Genomic DNA, 20568 nt, shown 5'->3' on the forward strand with positions numbered 1-20568 from the left:
GAGGAAGCAGGCTCCCTGCTGAGCAGAGAGCCCAATGCGGGGCTCGATCCCAGGACCCTGAGACCATGACCTGAGCCAAAGGCAGAGGCCTTAACCCACTGAGCCACCGAGGTGCCCCTAGATGTTGTTTTTTAGTAAACTAGAACATGCTTTCTTTTTCTCCTTTGAAAGGTTTTCAGTGGTTTATTTCAAATCACAAAATCACATTTCTTCTCATCCGTGGCCTCCAGAACTTTCTCACCTTGAATTTGAGGACGCGTAGCTGGTCATGAACTAAGGTGGCGTGCCAGTCATGAGTTGATGGGACAAGCAAGGATCCCGGAGGGCTTTGTGACAACACAGCCATCCTCCTGAGAGCTTTTAAGAAATAAAATATTTACAGCTGAGAAGGAGAGAGCACCTGGAGGGTACCCCCACTTCCTTTAAAAAAAAAAAAAAAAGTTCAGAGATGGAAAATTAAAACCCATCCACTGGTATTTTTTCAACGTTTTCCACAGCATGGGCTGAGCTACCACTCACCACCACTAGGTGGCATCCTCTTCTGGCCCCTTCTTTTGGCTCTTCCGCTAATAGGGACCCCATCATTTCCCTGGCAACATTAAACAGCCTCTCAGACAACATCAAACTAGGGGTCTTTCCCCCTCTAGTGCTACTGTCCACTCTCCTATGTTGGGAAAGCTTTGGGATTACTAATAAGATGTATTGATATTTTGTTGCAAGGCAGGGAAGTTTTTGTCTTGCTTTTCACATGTTCCATATCAGAGTCTGACAGCAATGCTGCTCTGAGCTGACTTCCTACCCTGACATGCCTGTTGCTCTCCAGCCCAGAGATACCAGATGCTACGAAGGATCCATCAAACCTGCGCAGACATTGTCTGAGGAGCAAGGTCCAAGATGACCCCTGGAAAATTAACATCTCGATTGTTTCCCAAAGGTCAGGCTCTTTCTGCCTTCTCAAAAGCTAGTCTAGGGCTTGAGGAGAAAAGCGATGTGACCCTCCAGCCTTATCTGGGGAGCTAGTCTGTGTCCATCGCATTTTTCCAGAACATTCCCCTCACCTGCCCACTCTTCCTCTTGCTCTTCTCTTCTCTTTCCCTACGGAGCGGGAATGAGATGATGGAGCTTAGCCCTCTGAATAGGTAAATGGAAAAGGAGGAGCACAGATCCCACAGTCACCGTTACAAAAGGGGTTTTCAGAATTTTCTCGTCATTTAAGCGACTTACTGAAGTCCTCTTAAGTTCTCATGACTACGTTTCTTTGCTTTACACAAAGGCACTGTGTGTACAAGGAAGGGGGGGCACTGAGGCACCAGGAAGTCCAAAAGACAAAATGCTTGGAAGTCACAGACCTAAAAAAAAATGCTGAGGCGTCAGTTCAGAGCTTCGCTTCCAGTGTTGACAATTTTTGAGGACATTTTTTCAAGGGTATCTGACATTCCAGAACACGATTCCTACTCCTAGCCCAACAGGTACACAGGGTCTCCCACTTCGATGGTCCCTGTGCTTTCCAGAACAAAATACTGCCCGAAGAGAGGTGATTTTCCATACAGCTTCTGCTCAGAAGGGTCACACAGACGATAGCTGCAGTAGGAGAAAGATCACCGTGAGTCACAGCCGAACAGGCAGGAGGAAGAGCTCCAACAGCCAGGATTCCTTCCCGGCTAAGGTAAATGTCCACCCCCAGAGGGCCACCAGGGGGCACCATTCCCACCAAACAACAGAGGAGCGCCTCCTGGGGTTGTGCAGGAGCAGCCTGCCTGCAGGCACAAACTACAGAAGAGCCCCCCAGGGCCAGACGCCCACATCTTTCCTCCATGGAATGTTCCCATTTGCAGCATTAAGCAATAAGGTACTTGAGAGGTTTAGACACACGTTACCACCTTTCTTCTTCCTAGACATCCCTCCTCAGTAGGACCAGCATCCCCATCAGTGCCCTAGGCTTGGAGCCCCGGAAGCCTGCAGTACCCCCTCCCCACCTCACTCTCCACCGCTTGTCCACAGTTGCCAAGTCCTGCCCCACATCACTGGATCTGCTCGCAAGGCTACCACCTTGCTTCCACTTGGACCACTGTGACAACTTGTGAACCGACCTCTTCTCCTCATTCTCCGCTTCCCGGCTCCCAGTTCACTGTTGGTGCTACACTATATGATGTTCTTAGTTTTGCTCTGGTCTTAATCATGCATAAGCTCGGACACTCTCGATGGCTCCCCAGTGCCTACAGAATAACATTCCAGCCCTTCAGCAGGGCATGCAAGGCTCGCGACCTGGCCCCAGCAGCTTTTTCAAACCTGTCACCCTCTGCCCCTTACCTGCACCTGTGTCGTTCTCCACTGGATCCTTCAAAGTCCTTTTATCTTGCTTTGTACTTGGCTGGCTCCCGTGAGATGCCCCTCTTCCATTTCCCCATGTGTTAAAATTCTACCTCGCCCTCCAGGTCCAACTCAAATGCCCCATTTCGTAGAAAGGAAGCCCAGGAGCCCCCAGCCAGGAGTAATTTTCCCATCCTCAGGGTGTCCCTGCCTAGCCCGGGAACACTCCCATGCCCTGTCCTGTAGTCAGGGCACACGTCTGTCCGTCTGCAAGACAGAGGGTCCCTGGAGAGCAGCAGTGGTGACGAACTCTGTGGCACTGCTCCCACGCAGCACGGGACCCCACACGTCCCCAGTGACCCACAACCATTCGTCGAAGGATGAATGCGTGAGTGACTAAAAGCCTCTAGCAGAACCAGCACGAACATCTTTGCCCAGCAGAAAACACCAGCAGCCCCAGGTAGAGTGAGTGGGAACAACATGGCGACATTCTCCCACCCCCAGGCCCCCCACCCAAGAGCAAGTTTTCCTTCAGTATCTCAACAAAGCTAGCTCCAACGTTATATCGTCTTCCTGTTTCAAACACTTATATAGAAAGTCTTCATTTCATTCTACAGTGCTTTAAAAGGAAAAAGAAAGAAAAGAAAAGAAAGCTTGCATGGCCTCCCGGTCCTTATTTTGTTCTTTGCATCAGAAACCGGAGCTGATCAAATCCAGAGGCTCCTTCCGGGACCCTTGGCTCCTCGCCAGGATGCAGGTGCCCTGCCGGGTCCTGGTCCCCGGTCCCTGCGGCCTCCCTGAGCCTGCTACAGAGCCTGGCCCACTGTGGCCTCTGCTACAAGGTCGGCTGAACAAACAAATGAGCAATGGGCGGATGGGTGAGGGCCAGGAGCCGCTGCTCCAGGCTGCCCTGCCTCACCCTGAGTACTCCCCCCGCCCCGCTCCCCCCTGCCCGCCGCCGCAAGCTCAGCAGTCAAGTCCCTGCAATGACCTTGGACCCTGGGAGCCCAGGTGCCTCCCTCACCTGCCTCTCCCATCAACACACAACACCAGCGACATTTTAGGGTCTGTGTCTGTCAGAGAGGACCGGAGTCCTGTAGCCTGATTCCCCAACTCCGATTATCGGGGGGTGGGGTCGGAGGGGGCCCTGGAAGTTCTGAAGGATTCACACGCAATCTCCTAATCCTTACAAACAAGCCTAGGTGAGAATGTGACTTCTCTCCATTTCACAGCTGAGTCTCGGACCAGGAACCAGCGTGCCCCAGAGCACAGATCCCAGTGGTCAGGCGGGGTCTGGCCACTGCACCCACAGTCACCAGCTTCTGGCATATTTACATGCCTTATTCTGATCAGGGATGTGATTGATCCCTGGCCATCTCCGTACCACCTGGGGACACGCACAGAGCAGGGAAGAACCGAGCAGGCTACTATTAGTTCTTGTACACGGGGCAGGCCACTCGTGGGTTCCACCTGCCTGTTCCCATCAACTGCCCACAGAGACTCCCCCAGCCCCTTCCAGCCCAGTCCCTTAAACAGCGCAAAGTGGGGCGAATGAGTTGGTTTGTAGGACCGCAGACTTGGTCACCTGGTTCGCAGGTGGCAGGCCATTTCGCGGCCTCGGAAGAGAAACTCGGGAAACTCTGTGGCTGCAGGGAGCCAGCTGTCTGCCAGGCCTGCCTTCCCCTACAAGCCTCCCCAGCCCTCGCCCCCTGCAGGCTCTCGGAAGCCCCCATTAACGAGATCATCGGCGACCCCTCGTGGGGATAAGCGGGTACTGCGAGCGCTCTGCGAATGCCCCGTGCACAGGAAGCTCTCTGTTCGACAGACTGCAAACAGTCCTAGCTTTCCGGGATCATCTAGGATTTTGTTCAAAGATAATTAATAAATTACAAACTCATTTAAAAGCTACTTTCTTAATGAATTTTCCTTTTCAATGAATAGGAAACATACAACCACTCTAATGAACAGGAGGGCCAAGCCACTTTGCTGCATTTACACAGCGGTCTCCAGCCTGGAAGGGTGCGGTGGGAGCGGAAACACCACCTATAAAGCCCTGCCCACCGTGAGGGCTGCTCATCATTTACTCTGCCTGGTCTCCTCGGTTACTGGTCAAAGCCCTAGGCCATGACGACAAGCAGGGTCTCTCTCTGGTCACCGCTGTGTCCCCGCCTTGGGGCACAGACGACTTCTGAGGCCTCACAAACCCACTAACCTGATGGCCAGGTTAAGAATGAAACAGTCCTGTGAAGGCAGCTCAGGGGAGAGAAGCCCTAGAGGCTGGGCAGATCTGGGTTGGTCTAATTTCAGAAAACAGAGAGAAGTAGCTTCTGGCTTCTCCCTCTCCCAGATGGTATCAAGTTCATAGACTATCAACAACGAGAGCCTACGTGGGCATTGTATACAATATTTTTATCACCTATTTTTTAAAATCACATTTATTGCCTTATTCTGATCAGCCAGGAGAGGTATTATTAGCCCAGTGTTTACCATTAAGGAAACTGAAGCATCGAGAAGCTAAGTGGCTTGCTGAGGTCACCCAAGCAGCTGGTGACAGAGCCAGACGGGGCTGGGGGTGTCTGGTCCTCCCCCAGGAGTATCACTATAGCTTTCACACAGCCTAACACAAGGGGCAAATGTCCTTCATGTCAAAGTGTTCATGTGTCCAACAAAATTTTTGCATCTACAAAGCAAACATGCTCTCCTCTTTCTATTAGGAGCCAGACGTTGGGGAAGCAGCAGTGAGAGGCTCCCACCACTCTAAGCCCTAGTGAACAGTGTGGAAATCACTCTCCCTTATTAAGGAAAAGACTGGGGGCGTCTGGGTGGCTCGGTCGGTTGAGCGGACAACTCTTGGTTTCAGCTCAGGTCATGATCTCAGGGTCATGGGACTGAGTTCCGTGTCGGGCTCTGCACTCAGAGTGGGGTCTGCTTGAGCTTCTCTCTCCCTGTCCCTCTCTCTCCCCCTCTCTAAAATAAAATAAATAAACAAAATCTTGAAAGACAGAAAGGAAGGAGGGAAGAAAGAAAGAAAGGAAGAAACGAAAGAGGGAGGGAGGGAGAGGGGGGGAAAGGAAGGAAAGAAAGAATCATTCCATCTTCCTATTTTCCCAGGAGCCAGCAGACCTCCCCGGTGCTGCCCACGGCAAGGACCTTATAGACAAAGGCTCCCCGGAGCCTCCCGCCTGCAGACATTCAGCAGTCACAGACGTATTACTTTTTCTCTCATTGCTCTGCCGCCCCGCACTTGGCCTGCAAGCAAGAGGCTTCAGTGGATAAGGCTGGCAGAGGTCTCCCTTGCGTTCTCGAAGCAGCACAGCCCCTGGGCACCTGAGGACACAGGAAAATGGAAAGCAGTGTGGCCCTGAGCCCCTTGCCTGAGAAGAGAGGTGTTCTGCACACTGCTGTTTGCTTCGCTGCCCATGATTTACGCCGCGAGACCCAGCCTTTCTCTTCCGGATTTATGGCTACCTGTCCTGGGGAGAGCATAAATCACTACATCTATGGCCATTTCTATCTCCATAAGAGATCGGAGGAGGCCCCTAGCCTGGCCACCCTGTCTCCTGGGCTATTAGGAGCCAGTAGGGTGCGACTGCGGGACGGCAGAAAGCCTGCGGGTTATCGGGGGGGCTGTGCTGGCTTCCTGTGACCCCCATCTGCTTGCCCTCGCTCTGTGTTTGGGTCCATGATCCTCATTCTAGAAACACAGCTTCCCGATGGACGCGAGCACAAAAGACTCAGGGGATGGGTCTGAACACCCGAGTGCTTTCAAGGGCGGGTTCCTGCGGAGACATTAAGTCCAGGGTAACCGAGTCACATGTTGTGGGGAGAGACGGGTCAGATCCCAAAATCACTCAGCGGGTTTGCACACAGAATCATCCAGATCTGTCCCACCCAGCTTATGTCGGAGGGAAGAACACCCTGGCCTGCGAGAGGGGGAGCAGCTGGTGAGCACAGGGTTCCTGACTCCCAGGACGGGGCTCCCCCCCACCTGCCCTTCTCCTAGCAGCTCCTCTGTGGCAACAGGAGGTAGGAAGGAGGTAGGAAGACCACATTCTGCTTTGTTCCGACGGGGAGTGAGAGCATTTGAGGAATAGCTGGTCTGTCATCGCCGCTTCTCAAAACCCTGCTCCCCTGACTAATGTTCCAACACACATAGGAGTGTTACAATTCCCAGACACGCGAACAAGTTAGAAGAATTTTATAGCAAACACCCATTTACCAACCCCCTGCACTCTACCCATGATACTTTTTTTTAAAAGATTATTTATTTATTTATTTGACAGACTGAGAGAGAGAGTAGGCAAATGAGCAGAAGCAGGGGGGAGAAGCAGGCTTCCTGCTGAGCCAGGAGCCTGATGTGGGGCTCAGTCCCAGCACCCTGGGAACATGGTCTGAGCTGAAGGCAGTGACTTAACTGACTGAGCCACCCAGGCACCCAACTACCCAAAACACTTAATAACACTTCCTTGATCACATTTATATCCATCCATCAATGCATTATAATTTTTTGGCATTTCCAAATAACTCACGGACATCCGTGGACTTCATCTCTAAACAGTTCAGCTGGTACATCATCCCCCTAGAGTTAAAATTTTCCATACTTTTTTTTTGGATGGGGGAGATGTTCATGGAGTGAAATGTACAAAACTCAAATGTTTTGTCATAATAAGTTCTTAATATGAAGTAATAAAATCAAGTGAAAACAAGAAAGTGAATTCGCATTGTTTTGAGGACTGAGAAATACACAGCACCCCTGAAAATGATGAGATTTGCCTAAGGCTGGTCTGCACCGTCTCTTGGAATGTTCTGGCAAATCCATGCTGAGGGGTGGGGACCCACGTGGAAAGCAGCCATTTGCTTTTCAGTTCAAGAATGCCTCTCCTTAAGCCCCCTCCACCCAGCTTGTCTGGCTTTACTCCCGACCAGCTTCTCGGCCTTGTGGCCTGGCCCTCATGAAGGACATCCGTCTTCCCAGTCTATGGGTGCTGGCTTCTGGGGGCAGGCCCAGAGCCTCATGCCTGGGGGGATTTGCTGGCTGGGACAACAGCCATCTACCCCAGGGCTTCAGCCGGCCCAGGAATGGCCAGATGGGAGCTTTTGGAACAGCAAAATTGGCAGAAAAAGACAGGTGTTGATCAAAGGAAACTATGATTGGGCCAAAGAAGGCTAGGAGGTTTGTGAGAGAGGATGGGGGCGTGGGGGTGAGCACTGGGGCGGGGGCAGGCGGCAGGACTCACATTCCAGGGCAGTGAGTCTGGTCACACAGACCCCCTCACTGTGCTCTCCCACGACGGTTTTGGAGCCAGATGGCACCAACTGCCTTTCTGCCCAAGCCTTCTGGGGCTTTGCCTGAAGCAGCCGCCACTGCGCTCCATGCCTTCCCCTCCCCCTCTCTTAGAGCTTCCGGGGACACACGTCAGGGCTGAGGGGCTCGGGAGCTGCAGCAAGGAGACCCGACAGCCCCCCTCCAGCTCCACAGTGGGCAGATACCACCACGGCAGCGCTCAGGTCCTGAACTGCCCTTCTAGCAAAAGTAACACAGCTGATTGCAGAAAGTCTAAAGATTACATATAAGAATATATAGATTTGCCCCTAATTCCATTATCACAAGAGCATCTCCATTAACATTTTGGTTTATAAACTTTCAGACCTTTATCACTCATATGCATTTGTATATTTTAAAAAATAAAATCAGTGGCTGCCTGGGGCCTCAGTCAGTTGAGCATCCAACTCTTGGTTTAGGCTCAGGTCATGATGTCAGGGTCCTGGGATGGAGACCGAAGTCCGGCCCCGTGCTAGGCGTGGAGCCTGCTTGAGATTCTCTCTCCCTCTCCTTCTGCCCTGTCCTCTGCTCGCTCGCTCTCTCTCAAATACATAAATAAATCTTTAATAAAAAAAAAAACTAAAAAGCAAAATCAAATTAAAAAAATACTATACATGCTATTTTGTAATCAGCTTTTAAGAATCCATGTTACTGGGATGCCTGGGAGGCTCGGTCAGTAAGCAGCTGCGTTCAGCTCAGGTCATGATCCCAGGGTCCTGGGATCGAGTCCTTGCTTGGCAGGGAGCCTGCTTCTCGCTCTGCTTCTGCCTGCCACTCTGCCTGCCTGGGCCCTCTCCTTTCTCTCTGACAAATAAATAAATAAATCCTTTAAAAAATAAATAAAATAAAATAAAAATCCACATTACTTTAACTATCTTTCTATGCAATCTAAACTTGTTCTCTGTAATTGTATCTTTCACTTAAAATTTCTTTTATTTTTTATTATGAGTATTTTAGAGTAAACATAAAAGTAGAAATGCTGCAATGAATCCCCCTGTAATTATCCCCCAGATTCTGTTAATCAAGGTTTGACATATTTTTCCATGTGACCTTTGTTTGTTGTTGTTGTTAGAATAATATACAGCACAGTCCAGACACTTCCCTACTTATTTCAACACCCCTCCCCAAAATATATGGGGGAAATTCTTCCATCACAATGCCATTATCACACCTAACAGGTTTTTAGTATCATCTAATACTTACTTCATAATATAATTTGCCAAAATACCTCAGCAACGCATTTCTTAGTGGGTTGGCTTGAATCGTGAACTCCAGATGAAAAATCAAACGATCTGTGCCAGCAGGCCCTGTAGGAACCACAGCCCCCCGGAATCCTGCCCAAGTTACCCAGTCACTGGGACCCCCTGCAGCTTGAACACTGTTGGTGCTATTTTCACAGCTTCTAGAGAGATCCTGCTGCCTAGTCCTACCTCTTCAGGGTCTCCAGCGGCTCCTTCCTGCTCATGACGCCGGTGTCCGGGTCCACCGTCGTTAAAATGCACCTGGACACACACACACACACACACACACACAACATCATACAAGGGGCAGAGAGGACTAGCCTTGGCCCGCCCCTCCCTCTCCTGGCCAGGGCTGGAGGAGCTTTACCTGGAACAAGCCATTATTCTTTTCATTATCACGTCACCAATAAGCAGCTCATCCCACGAATCCTAGGGGACAAACCACAAAATTCCTCTGAGCCCTTCTGAGACCTCGCCCTGACCATGTAGGGACTTCACGTGACATGCCGCCCAATGGAGCCACGTACACCCAAGATGGCAGACGTTTACGTCAGCCCTGAGAAGCCCCACACACTCCTGTCCCCTCTTGGCCTGTGACATGTCTGTTCATCTTCCTGACGTGAAAGGCTCTTTCCTCTCCTACTGGTCACACTGTGGTGGAAACGTCCCCCACCCCTGACAGATGCCACTGGGCTTGAGGAGGTGGGAATGGAAGGCTTGGGGCCCCCAGAGGGCATGGGAGACAGAGAGAAAGGGCTTGGAGGGGGATTGCCCTAACCTGTTCTTGTCCTCCTCCTCTGGGGATTTAGACCCTGAGGGTACTGGTAGGTTTACCTTGCATCTCCCCTGGCAGAAGTTTTATGGAAAAGATAGGATTTGAATAGAACCTTCCAGAACAGAGACTTTAGAAGGCACAAAAGACGGGTCAGGAGACTCAGGGAAAGATGAGAAGGAAGACAAGGAGGAGACAAAGGACGTCTGATCATAGCCCTGAACTTCTTACTGTGGCAGAGAGTCGCAGGCTGCCTGAGACAAAAATTCTTAAATTAAAACCAACCTGCCCGGGCCTTTGTTGGTCACAAGCCAGAAAGAGACTTGCAGACTCAGAATTTTAACTCTAAGAGTGTGTATCATTCTTGCTATTATGTATTACAGGGTTTTTTTTTTAAGATTTTATTTATTTATTTGACAGAGATCACAGTAGGCAGAGAGGCAGGCAGAGGGAGAGGCAGAAGCAGGCGCACTGGCCGAGCAGAGAGCCCGACACGGGGCTCGATCCCAGGATCCCGGGATCATGACCCGAGCCAAAGGCAGAGGCTTTAACCCACTGAGCCACCCGGGCACCCCCTATGTATTACAGTTTTTAATCATAAAGTGGGGCTTTGAACTGTTGGTGTCACAAGGGTCCAAAAAAACTGCGCCCGAACTGGAGCAACCCCAGCCTGTTCTGTGTGTGTCTGTCCACCAGGGGGCACTGTGGTTATTAAAAAACATAAAAGATCCAAAAAGAGAAATGTGGGTTCCTTTATTATCCATCAAAGAAGTATTTCCAGAGCCCCTTTCAGGTACACCAGAAATGGCTGAGGGCTGAGTCACAGATAAATAAGGTTTAAAAAAAAAAAAAAAGTCCACCATAAGGAAAGCCAGAGATGTAAATGGGTGTAAGGCCTGAGCCTTGAGATGCTTGGAGCCTGAGCAGACCGTTGGGAGCCAGCATCTCCCATCCAGTCTGAGTCAGTCACACCCCAGGGTCACCTACCACCCTGCACTCACCATCCTCCTGGCCTGCGCACAATCTGTTCACCTGGGACTGTGATCTCCTTGGAAGAAGCAGCGTGTTTCTTCAACCCTGTTTTTCCACGTGTCTATACACAGTGCACCGGACACGGGGGCACCAGCTCACAGCGTAATGAGACACGCCGGGACACAATGAGCTCAGCCAGTGTCATGTCAACATCTGACTTAAAGTGCGAAATGTTCCCGGTGAGGGAGCGCTCAGAGTTGGAAGGAAATGAAGGCTTCCAGAACAAGATTCAGTTCAAACGAATCCAAACCAGAGGTCCTACTCTGGGCCATCTCCTCCGCACTCAGATTCATCGACAACTGACCATCTCGGAACTCTGGGGTAGGAAACGTCATCAAGACCCAGGGCTCAGGGATCACAGGGGGAAAGAAGCTTAAGTCGGTCATAGCTGGGGGAATGCCTGAGCCAGGCCCCTTCGCTCTGACTGTTGGACAGAAACCCTCCCCCACCTCTCTGTGACACTCTGTGCCTACGAGCTTTTCCGCAGATTACGGACCTTGATTCTGACAGCTGCCCTAGGGGACGGGCCAGCTGAAATCATCAGCATTTAACATGTGCAGGAAGCAGAGGCCTCAAGGGTACAAGGATCTGTCCAGGGTCACACCGCCACTTAGTGAAGCAGGTGGGTTCACATCTGGTGCCCCAACCTCATGCACACCCCCTGCAATGCTCAGAGTTCCTTTGGCCTCTGGTACACTCTGGTTCAAGACCCAGCTCCTCCACTTCTTGCCATGGGGTAGCCCGGGGTGAGCTGGCTCACCTCCCCGGGCCTCTCCACCCCCCCACGATAAAACGGGATTGATGACTTCACCTTCCTGGGCTGCAAAGCACAGTGTGAGCATTAAATGGAAACCCTCCCGCTCCTTTCTCTTCCCCGAGAAGGAAAACCCTCCGGAGAAACTGCTTTACTGGCCACAGCTGGGGCGAGATGAGGATCAGGGAGATGGTCAAAGGCAGCCCACACTGATTTTTCCCTCTTGCCTGAGTCCGGCTGAACTGTGCCAGACGTGAGCGAGGGCCGACGAGCTCCCTCGTCACAGCGGACCACGGAGAGACAGCCCAGTCCCGGCTCCCAGGGAGACAGTGCGTGTCCGGCCTCACACTTGGAGCTGACCTGCCATCTTTGGAAGACTTGATGTGCTCAGAGCACTTTACATAAGGAGGGGGTCTGGGGGCCCATCCATTGCCCTCCACTGCCTGACACAGCATTTATACTTTTCATAAGTTACCCTAGCCAAATTGGTCCTTTTTTTTTTTTTAAGGTTTTATTTATTTATCTGACAGAGAGAGAAAGATCACAAGTAGGCAGAGAGGCAGAGAGAGAAAGGAGGAAGCAGGCTCCCCACTGAGCAGAGAGCCTGATGCGGGGCTCGATCCCAAGACCCTGGGATCACACGTGAGCTGAAGGCATCATTGAGCCATCCAGGCCCCCCATATTGGTCCTTTAATAAGCCTGCAAGGTAATCCTGGGCAGAAAGGATCACCTCATTCTCCATGCAGGTAAAGGAGCCTTAGAGGGAGCGCACAGGGTCCTACAGAGGCCAGCGAGGAAGCTGATGGCCCACCTCAAAGCCTCGGGTTTGCGTGTGAGCCTCAAATTCCTAGACTGCTTCTTTGAGCACACGTAGCTGCCTCCTCACAGCATGACAGAAAGCCAGAATCCATTCCCTTGAGTAGAAGGGATTAAAACACAGTCACATGGATTTGGTTCTGCCCCTGCCCATCCCCTCCGCTTTCCATCTAGAAACATGGACCATCCGAACTCTAGAATTCCCATCTGAGAGCTAGTGTCTGTCGAGTACCCACAGATGGGTACTTGGTACTGTGCTTGGTCCCCAAGCCCCCAGACCACCAACCTCTGCCTTCATGGCTGACGAGGGAGAGAACCCAACGAAATGTCCAAAGACAAGGACAAAGGTAAGTCTGCCACCAGCACCATGTCACGTTGTGGGAACCCTCCACGCTAAGCCACAGCTAGACATCTGAGCGCAGGTCAAAGGTGGCACTGGAAGAATTTTAGGGCAGCGCCATCCAGCCTGGGGGCTCTGCTCCTAATCCCCCCACCCCTGCAGCAGCCATACTGTAAATGCCTGTCTTCTCCTGGGGCCATCGACTAAACAGGAAAGCCAGCTTCAACAAGACATGAACACACCAGCCTCTGATCCATGGCCCACACATGTCATGTATTTTATGCCACATAAAGCTGGCTGGAAAACTACTCTAGCTACCGGGAACTGTCGTTAGAAGTCGCAGACCCAGAACCGCCCCCTGACACCAGCATGTCCTTTGCACATTTGTACATCCGCCTTCCCTGCAGAAGTCTGTCCTGATCAGATGCTCCAATTCAAAACTCTAAATTGTCTAGCATACAACCAATAATTAATGAATTCTTCAATAATCTAATGCAACGTCAGAGACTCCTATACCCTAAAAAAAAAAAAAAAAGTTAAATGCAAGGAAAGGGACAAGGAAGGTATCCTGTTACTTCGGCATAGACACCACATCCTGAAATTACGATATTGGGCCTGAAGTTAGTCACTTTAACTTTCTTCTCCAGCCTGGAGTTGAGATCTGCCAACGATGCCTCAGACAGGATCAAGAATGGGCTGGCATCGGAGTACGCAATCTGGTAAGGAAATAGAAAGGGTTAGAATGTGGCACACAGAGGTCATATGTGTCCCATGTGCCTAGTTCCTGGAACCCTCTCCTCCCCAGCTCCCCCACCCCTGTGGGCACACGCACATCTGCACGTGTACACACACAATACTTCTACGTATTTTTTTAGTTCTTTCTGTAGAAAAGTCACAGCGGTTCAGAACTCTTAAGCAGCCTTACAGATAACAGGAATTACACGATGGAATGAAGAGAACGTGGCCTTGGGATCAAGAGCTGCCACCAGCCAAGTGCCTTTAAGGAAGTCACTCCACCTATCCAAGCCTCAACTTCCCCAATGTTAATAAGTTTGATGACCTCAACACGGTTGAAAAAAAATTAATTGATTCCCTGGATACCTATTTTTTATGCAACCTGCAAATCAACATCAAGTCCGTTTTCTATTTATATAATTTTTTTAACAGCCATAACAATTGTGCTACCGTAGCATCGGGTTACCAACCCTCCTTTTGATGAATCCTTGCAGCCTTATTCCTGAAAGGGCCAACCTGATCACCTTTAAGCCTGTGGATCTCCACACCCTCACATGCATTTGCCCAACTGTGATCGGACCATTGCAATCACACGGTAAAAAGGTTGGACTCCACAGACAACTGCAGAACAGAGTGGGAAAGATCCAGATATAGAACAGTTTTGAACCCCTGCTGGCACTGGAATGCCTCCATAGATAGGAAGGGAGATGGCCATGGGAAAAATGCAAGAGTCCCCCAAATCAAGAAACACAGAGGAAGCTTCCAAAGGAAGGGCTTTGTTTTGCCTGTTGTTTATAATCTCCAGCCGCTGGGGGTGGGGGGCTGCCTGGCAAACCAACAGAGCGGAGCTCAGCAGACAGGCTGCCCCTCCTGATGGGCTCTGCACCGCTGAGGAAGCTGCCTTCCACAGAACACACCAAGGGATGCTCCTCTGACCTGGTCGGTGGGCCGGAACGCGTCCAATATTTGGTGAGAATTTCTCGGTTGCAGGTGAGGTTCGAAGTGCACCAGGCGGTAGGGCTGCGTCTTCAAGAAGCCCGTAATCCACTGGGCCGCAGCCTCCCCACAGTCCCTGCCCTCGATCTCCAGGCCATGCACTCTGCAGCGGGGACAGGAGCAGAGAACGGCCACGAGTTTGAAAATCTGGATTCCTAGCGTGTCCAACACACATCCGAAAAGCCGGGATGTCACTGTGACTCCTTACTGACCAGGAAACATGATTTTAGCCTGGCCCTGCCTCCAAACCCCTGTCTGAGGCTCAGTGAAGTCTGTTTCAAGCCTTGCTTTCCCCAGTCTCATAACAGAGTGATGCATACCTGTGCCTCCCTATTTGTAAGGCATGCACGGGAAAATCAAATAAGATCATAGGTTTGAAAAGATACGGTGTTCTCCGGAAGAAAACGAATGTGTCAGTATAAAGGACACTTGTCATTAAAGCAAAATCTGGCTCCCCCAGCTGGAGAGGAACCAGAAATCTCTACTGATAGGCCCAGCTAAACGTTACCAGTATGAAGTATTTAAACGTTACCAGTATAAAACATTATAGACAACAATAATAATCCGATTTGATTTGATGGCTGGCAATCAGCGCACCATTGACGTCTACCCCTCCCCCACCCCTGGCCCAGCCCCAGACATCCAGGATGCAGGACTGCGGGGAGCTATAGATCAGTACTACTGTGGGTATTCAAGGTAAGGCTGGGACTTGGGTACAACAGGAAAGAAGGGTGACTTGCACAGAGAGAATGTGATTTCCATTCGGTTTCATGACAGCACGGCTTTAACTTCTAGCAACACATGCTATTCATCTCTTTTTAAAAAGAAAGACCTCAGGTCCAGAGTCCTCTCCATAGGCAGTATTTCTAGCTAGAATTGGGTAACATTCCATTTATAGCATATTTATGATTTCAATTACCTTCTCTACCTGGCAAATGTTTAGGTACCCATATAAGGTTTCCTTATTTTTTTTTTTTTAAAGTAGGCTCCATGCCCAGGGCCAAACGTGGGGCTTGAACTCACAACCCTGAGATCAAGACCTGAGCCGAGATCAAGATTTGGACACTTAACTGACTGAGCCACCCAGGAACTTCCAAGGTTTCCTTTTTAAATAAATGCCTTTAAGACTGTCCTTTCTGGGGGTGCCTGGATGGCTCAGTGGGTTAAGCCTCTGCCTTTAGCTCAGGTTATGATCCCAGGGTCCTGGGATCGAGTCCCGAATCGGGCTCTCTGCTCGGTGGGAAGCCTGCCTCCCCGTCGCTCTCTCTGCCTGCCTCTCTGCCTACTTGTGATCTCTGTCAAATAAATAAATAAAACCTTTAAAAAAATAATTGTCCTTTCTGTAAAATGACAGAAAGTAGAGGCAAAATCACCACAAAACAAAACAAAACAAAAATCCATTTCAAGCAGCAGAAACAGCAAAAAGAATAAAGAAAAAAGTATCTCATGCTAAACCCACGCTGCTCCAAAACAGTAAAATTTTACACAACTTAATTTTGAAATTAAAAAAAAATAAAGGATCCTTCCTTTAGGGGTCTGTCCACAGAACAGGAAATTATGCCCAGCCTATATTTTAGGGTAAAATTCATAGAAATACGGCAGCTTCGTTCTTCATCAGTCTCATTTAAAATAGGAACATGTTTTTCAGCTGTCTATGGCACCATTCATCAGAGAAAGAGGAAGAAAATCTAAATTCACCTCTTCACCAAATTAGTTCCTTTCATCAAGTCCCACAAATCACGGATCCCTGTTCAGCAGGGAAGGAAAAGCACTTTCATTCTCATGACATCAAATTAACTAATTAATCATACTATAAGTAAATGAACTCAACATTAAAAAAAAAAACCTTTTAATCTGGGATTAGAATTTTAAATCATGTTCAGAACAGCAAATATATACAGGGCAATAATCTAATTTCTATGAAGGAATAACATGTGTCCATCTGAGGAGAGAAACCCACGGCTAACGAACAGGTCCAGAGCTGAAGACCATTTGCAGAAAGTAAGAAGCCCCGAGGAGAGAAGGAAAAAAGGAGGAGGGGCTGTTCCCAGGACTTAGGAGACAGGCACCCCTCCGTGGGGAGGAGGCTCAGCCTGGGACAGCCTCAGACACAATAAGCACCACCTGCAGAATTGAAGAAACCAGGGGTTTAGGACCTGCCTGCATGATTACCTGCCAGAATCTACTAAAACCTTCCTTTTGAAAAAAAAAAAAAAAAAAGATCTTATTTATTCATTTGACAGACAGAGATCACAGTAGGCAGAGAGAGAGGGAGGCAGGCTCGAGCCCGATGTGGGGCTCAATCCCAGGACCCTGAGATCATGACCTGAATTGAAGGCAGAGGCTTTAACCCACTGAGCCACCCAGGCGCCCCTATTAAAACCTTTCTAAAGTTAATATCCTAATGCCTGCTGTTCCCCAGAATTCCAGAATGTGCTTTAGAAAAGCTGATTCAAGTTGTGCTGATAGTCTATCTTCCACCTATTAAATCCAGTATCAGTACATGAGAGACACGCTTCTTTTTTTTTTTTTTTTAGATTCTATTTATTTATTTGTCCAAGAGAGAAAGCACACAAGCAGGGGGAGCAGCAGGCAGAGGGATAAGCAGACTCCCCGCTGAGCAGGAAACCAGATGTAGGACTCCATCCCAGGACCCAGGATCACGACCTGAGCCTTAAAGACAGACGCTTAACCCACTGATCCCCCAGGCGCCCCGAGATACACGTTTCTTATAGAATTAAAAGCCTTTGATAGTTCACTACTGAAGATGTATGTAAATGAACTCACTACGTATCCTGTAAAGAAATACCGAGAATAAGAAAAATAAATAAATAAATGCCTTTAAGGTCTTATTTAAAAGCTGAATCAATTTGAAGGAAAACATTAAGGAAGTAACAGTTGACTCTTGAACCTCTGGTGGTTGGGGGCATCAACCCTCCATGCGGTGGAAAATCCACATCTAAATGCTGACTCCCCAAAATTTTAACTACTAATAGTCTATGTTGACCAGAAGCCTTAAAGATAACATAAACAGGTGATGAACACATTTGGGGGGGTTTTTTGTTGTTGTTGTTGTTGTTGTTTTAAAGATTTTATTTATTTATTTGACAGAGAGAGAGAGAGGGAGCACACAAGCAGGGCGAGTGGGAGAGGGAGAAGCAGGCTTCCCACTGAGCAGAGAGCCCGATGCGGGGCTCTATCCCGGGGTCATGACCTGAGCCGAAGGCAGATGCTTAACAACTGAACCACCCAGATACCCCTATCCTCAAATTTTTTAAAAAATTAAAAATAAATAAACCAGCTCTTGGTTTTTTTTGATCTTTTCTTTGATTGCTCTGGCCTCTGTTTCATTTATTTCTGCTCTGATCTTTATTTCCTTCTTTACATTAACTTCTGGCTTAGTGTGGTTTTTTTTTTCCTAACTCCTTGAGGTATAAAATTAGGCTATTTATTTGAGATCTTTCTTTTTTTTAAATGTCGGAATTTATCACTACAGACTTCTCCCTAAGAACTGCTTTTGCTGCGTCCCACAGGTTTGGGTAAGTTGTGTTTCCATTTTCGTTTGTTTCAAGATGTTTTCTTAAACTTCCCTTTCGATTTCTTCTTTGACTCACTGGTTCGTCTGAGCGTAGTGTTCAATTTCTGTGTGTTTGTAAACATTTCAGCTCTCCTCCTATTTTGGCTTCCAGTTTCATACCATTGTGGTTGTAAAAGTATTTGATATGATTTCAGTCTTCTTTGGTTTGCTGACTTGTTCTGTGACCTATCCCAGGACCTCCACTGGAAAAGGCCCCTCGTGTCCTTGAGCGGAAGGTGTATTCTGCTGCTGTTGGAGAGAATGTTCTGGAATGTCAGGTCCACCTGGTGTGAAGTATGGTTCAAGGCCAACATTTCACCATTGATTTTTCTCTCCACGTGATCTATCCATCATTGAAAGTGGGATACCTAAGGCCGGACTATTGCTGTCTTGTCCATTCTGTTAGTGTTAGTAAATTAGTAAATATATATAAGAAATACATTAATATTTAGGAACTCCAAAGCAGGGGGGCATGTATATTTATGATTGGTACATATTCTTGCTGAATTTATCCCTTTCAGGGTGCCTGGGTGGCTCAGTCGGCTGAGTGTCTTCCTTCAGCTCAGGTCATGATCTCAGGGTCCGGGGATCAAGCCCCGCATCAGGCTCTCTGCTCAGCGAGGAGTCTGCTTATCCCTCCCCCGCCTTCCCCACCCATCCCTGGCTTGTGCTCTCTCTCTCATAGATAAAATCTTAAAAAAAAATTATTCCTTTTCATTATATAATGACCTTCTTTGTCTCTTATTACAATCTTTGGCTGAAAGTCTGTTTTGTTTGACTAAATACAGCAACCCTTGCTCTCTTTCGGATTTTGGTTTCCAGGTGTGTTGAATTATCTTTTCTCAACCCTTCACCCAGAGCCTGGGTGTGTCCCTAAAGTTGAAGTGAGTCTCTAAGAGGCAGCATATACATGTGCCTTTGGAGAATTTAATCCATTTCCATTAATTATTAATACCTAGAGGCGCCTGGGGGGCACAGTCAGTTGAGCATCCAACTCTTGATTTCCGCTCAGATCGTGATCTCAGGGTCGTGAGACTAAACCCCACATCGGGCTCCACACTGCGCGTGGAGTCTATTTAAGATTCTCTCTTGCTCTCTCCCTCTGCCCCTCCCCCCAGCTGTTGTATTATTGATTACTATTATTGATAACTAAGATAATGTCATCTTGTTATTTTCTAACTGTTTTGTAATTCCCTTGTTCCTTTCTTCCTCTTTTTCTATCTTCCTTTGTAAATTGATGACTTTCCATAGTGGAATGCTTTGATTTCCTTCCCTTTATCTTTTATGATTCCACTGAAGGGTTTTTGCTTTGTGGTTACCCAAAAGGTTTAGTTAAAACTTCTTATAGATATAGCGGTCTGTTTTATGCTGACAACTTAGATCTCATACAAAGCTCTACCCTTTAACTTCCCACTCCCTTTTATGTTTCTAATGTCACAATTTACTGGTTTTATACTGCATATTTATTGACAAATTATTGTAGCTATAGTTCTACTATTCTGGCCCTTTAACCTTTATGCTAGAGTTAAGTGATTAATGTACCACATATTACAGTATTAGAATATTCTCAATTTGATTCTTTGTTTATTATTTATTTATTTTAGTAATCTCTACACCCAACATGGGGCTCAACCTCATGACCCCAAGATCAAGAGTTACATATTCTACCAACTGAGCCAGCAGGGGCCCCACTCCTGTGCTTACTTTTATCAGTGTGTTGTATATTTTCATATGCTCTCCTCTTACTAATTAGCATTTTTCCTTCCAGCTTGAAGAACTTCTTTTAGCATCTCCTGTGAGACAGATGTGGTGGAGATGAACTCCGTCAGCTTGTGTTCATCTGGGAAAATCCTTATCTGTCCTTCATTTCTAAAGGCTAACTTTGCCAGAGAGGGTACTCTTGACTGGTAACATTCTTGATCATCCCATTCTCTGCTAGCCTGTAATGTTTCTGCTGAGAAGTCGGCTGATCGCCTTATGGGGGTTCCCTTGTAAGTTATGAGCTTCTTATCTCTTGCTGCTTTTAAGATTCTTTTTCTTTGGGCGCCTGGGTGGCTCAGTTGTTGGGCATCTGCCTTCTGCTCAGGTCATGATCCCAGCAACCTGGGATTGAGCCCCACGTCAGGTTCCCTGCTCGGGGGAAGCCTGCTTCTCCCTCTCCCACTCCCCCTGCTTGTGTTCCCTCTCTCTCTCTCTGTCAAATAAATAAATAAAATCTTAAAAAAAAAAGATTCTTTTTCTTTGCTTTTTGATTGATTTATTATAATGTCTGGGAGAGGCTCTATTTAAGTCTATTGGTAACCTATAAGCTTCACAAACTTGGAGATGCAAAGGTCTCCCCAGATTAAGGAAGTTTTCAGACATTACTTCTCTAAGTAAGTTTTCTGCCACTTCCCCTTTTTTTCTTCTTCTGGAACTCCAATAATTCACCAATTGTTTCTTTTAATGGTAATCAATACAACACATTGGCTTTTTTCACTCTTTCTCATTCTCTTTCATTTATTCTCCTCTGACTGGATATTTTTCGAAGTTCTGATGTTCAACCCTGCAGATTCCTCCTCCCTTTGCTTGACCCATGTTGCTGCTGATAACATTCTAGGCATTTTTTTATTTCACTCATTTTATTCTTCCAGAATTTCTTTTTTTTTTAATCATTTCTATCTCTTTGTTTA

General features: G+C 48.1%; 1 protein-coding gene across 6 annotated transcripts in view; it reads right to left on the reverse strand.

Moving 5' to 3' along the window:
• Window positions 1-20568, reverse strand: part of MTARC1 (mitochondrial amidoxime reducing component 1) — a 31115-nt gene that overhangs the window by 3720 nt on the left and 6827 nt on the right. For 3 of the 6 annotated variants that reach the window (XR_006386595.1, XR_006386596.1, XR_006386594.1), the window contains exons 3-7: window positions 14260-14422; window positions 13194-13304; window positions 9242-9303; window positions 9064-9135; window positions 242-1581 (exon numbers count right to left, since the gene is read on the reverse strand). Coding sequence is in view for 1 of the 6 variants with exons in the window: in XM_044266801.1 (XP_044122736.1) it covers window positions 1458-1581; window positions 9064-9135; window positions 9242-9303; window positions 13194-13304; window positions 14260-14422 (532 nt within the window). In the remaining 5 variants the exon portion in view is untranslated. Of the gene's footprint in view, window positions 1-66; window positions 1582-9063; window positions 9136-9241; window positions 9304-13193; window positions 13305-14259; window positions 14423-20568 lie in introns of those variants that run through there. The other 3 variants (XR_006386598.1, XR_006386597.1, XM_044266801.1) reach the window with 3 other exon arrangements.

This window comes from Neovison vison, chromosome 10, assembly GCF_020171115.1.
Source record: "Neovison vison isolate M4711 chromosome 10, ASM_NN_V1, whole genome shotgun sequence".
Classification (NCBI taxonomy): domain Eukaryota; kingdom Metazoa; phylum Chordata; class Mammalia; order Carnivora; family Mustelidae; genus Neogale; species Neogale vison.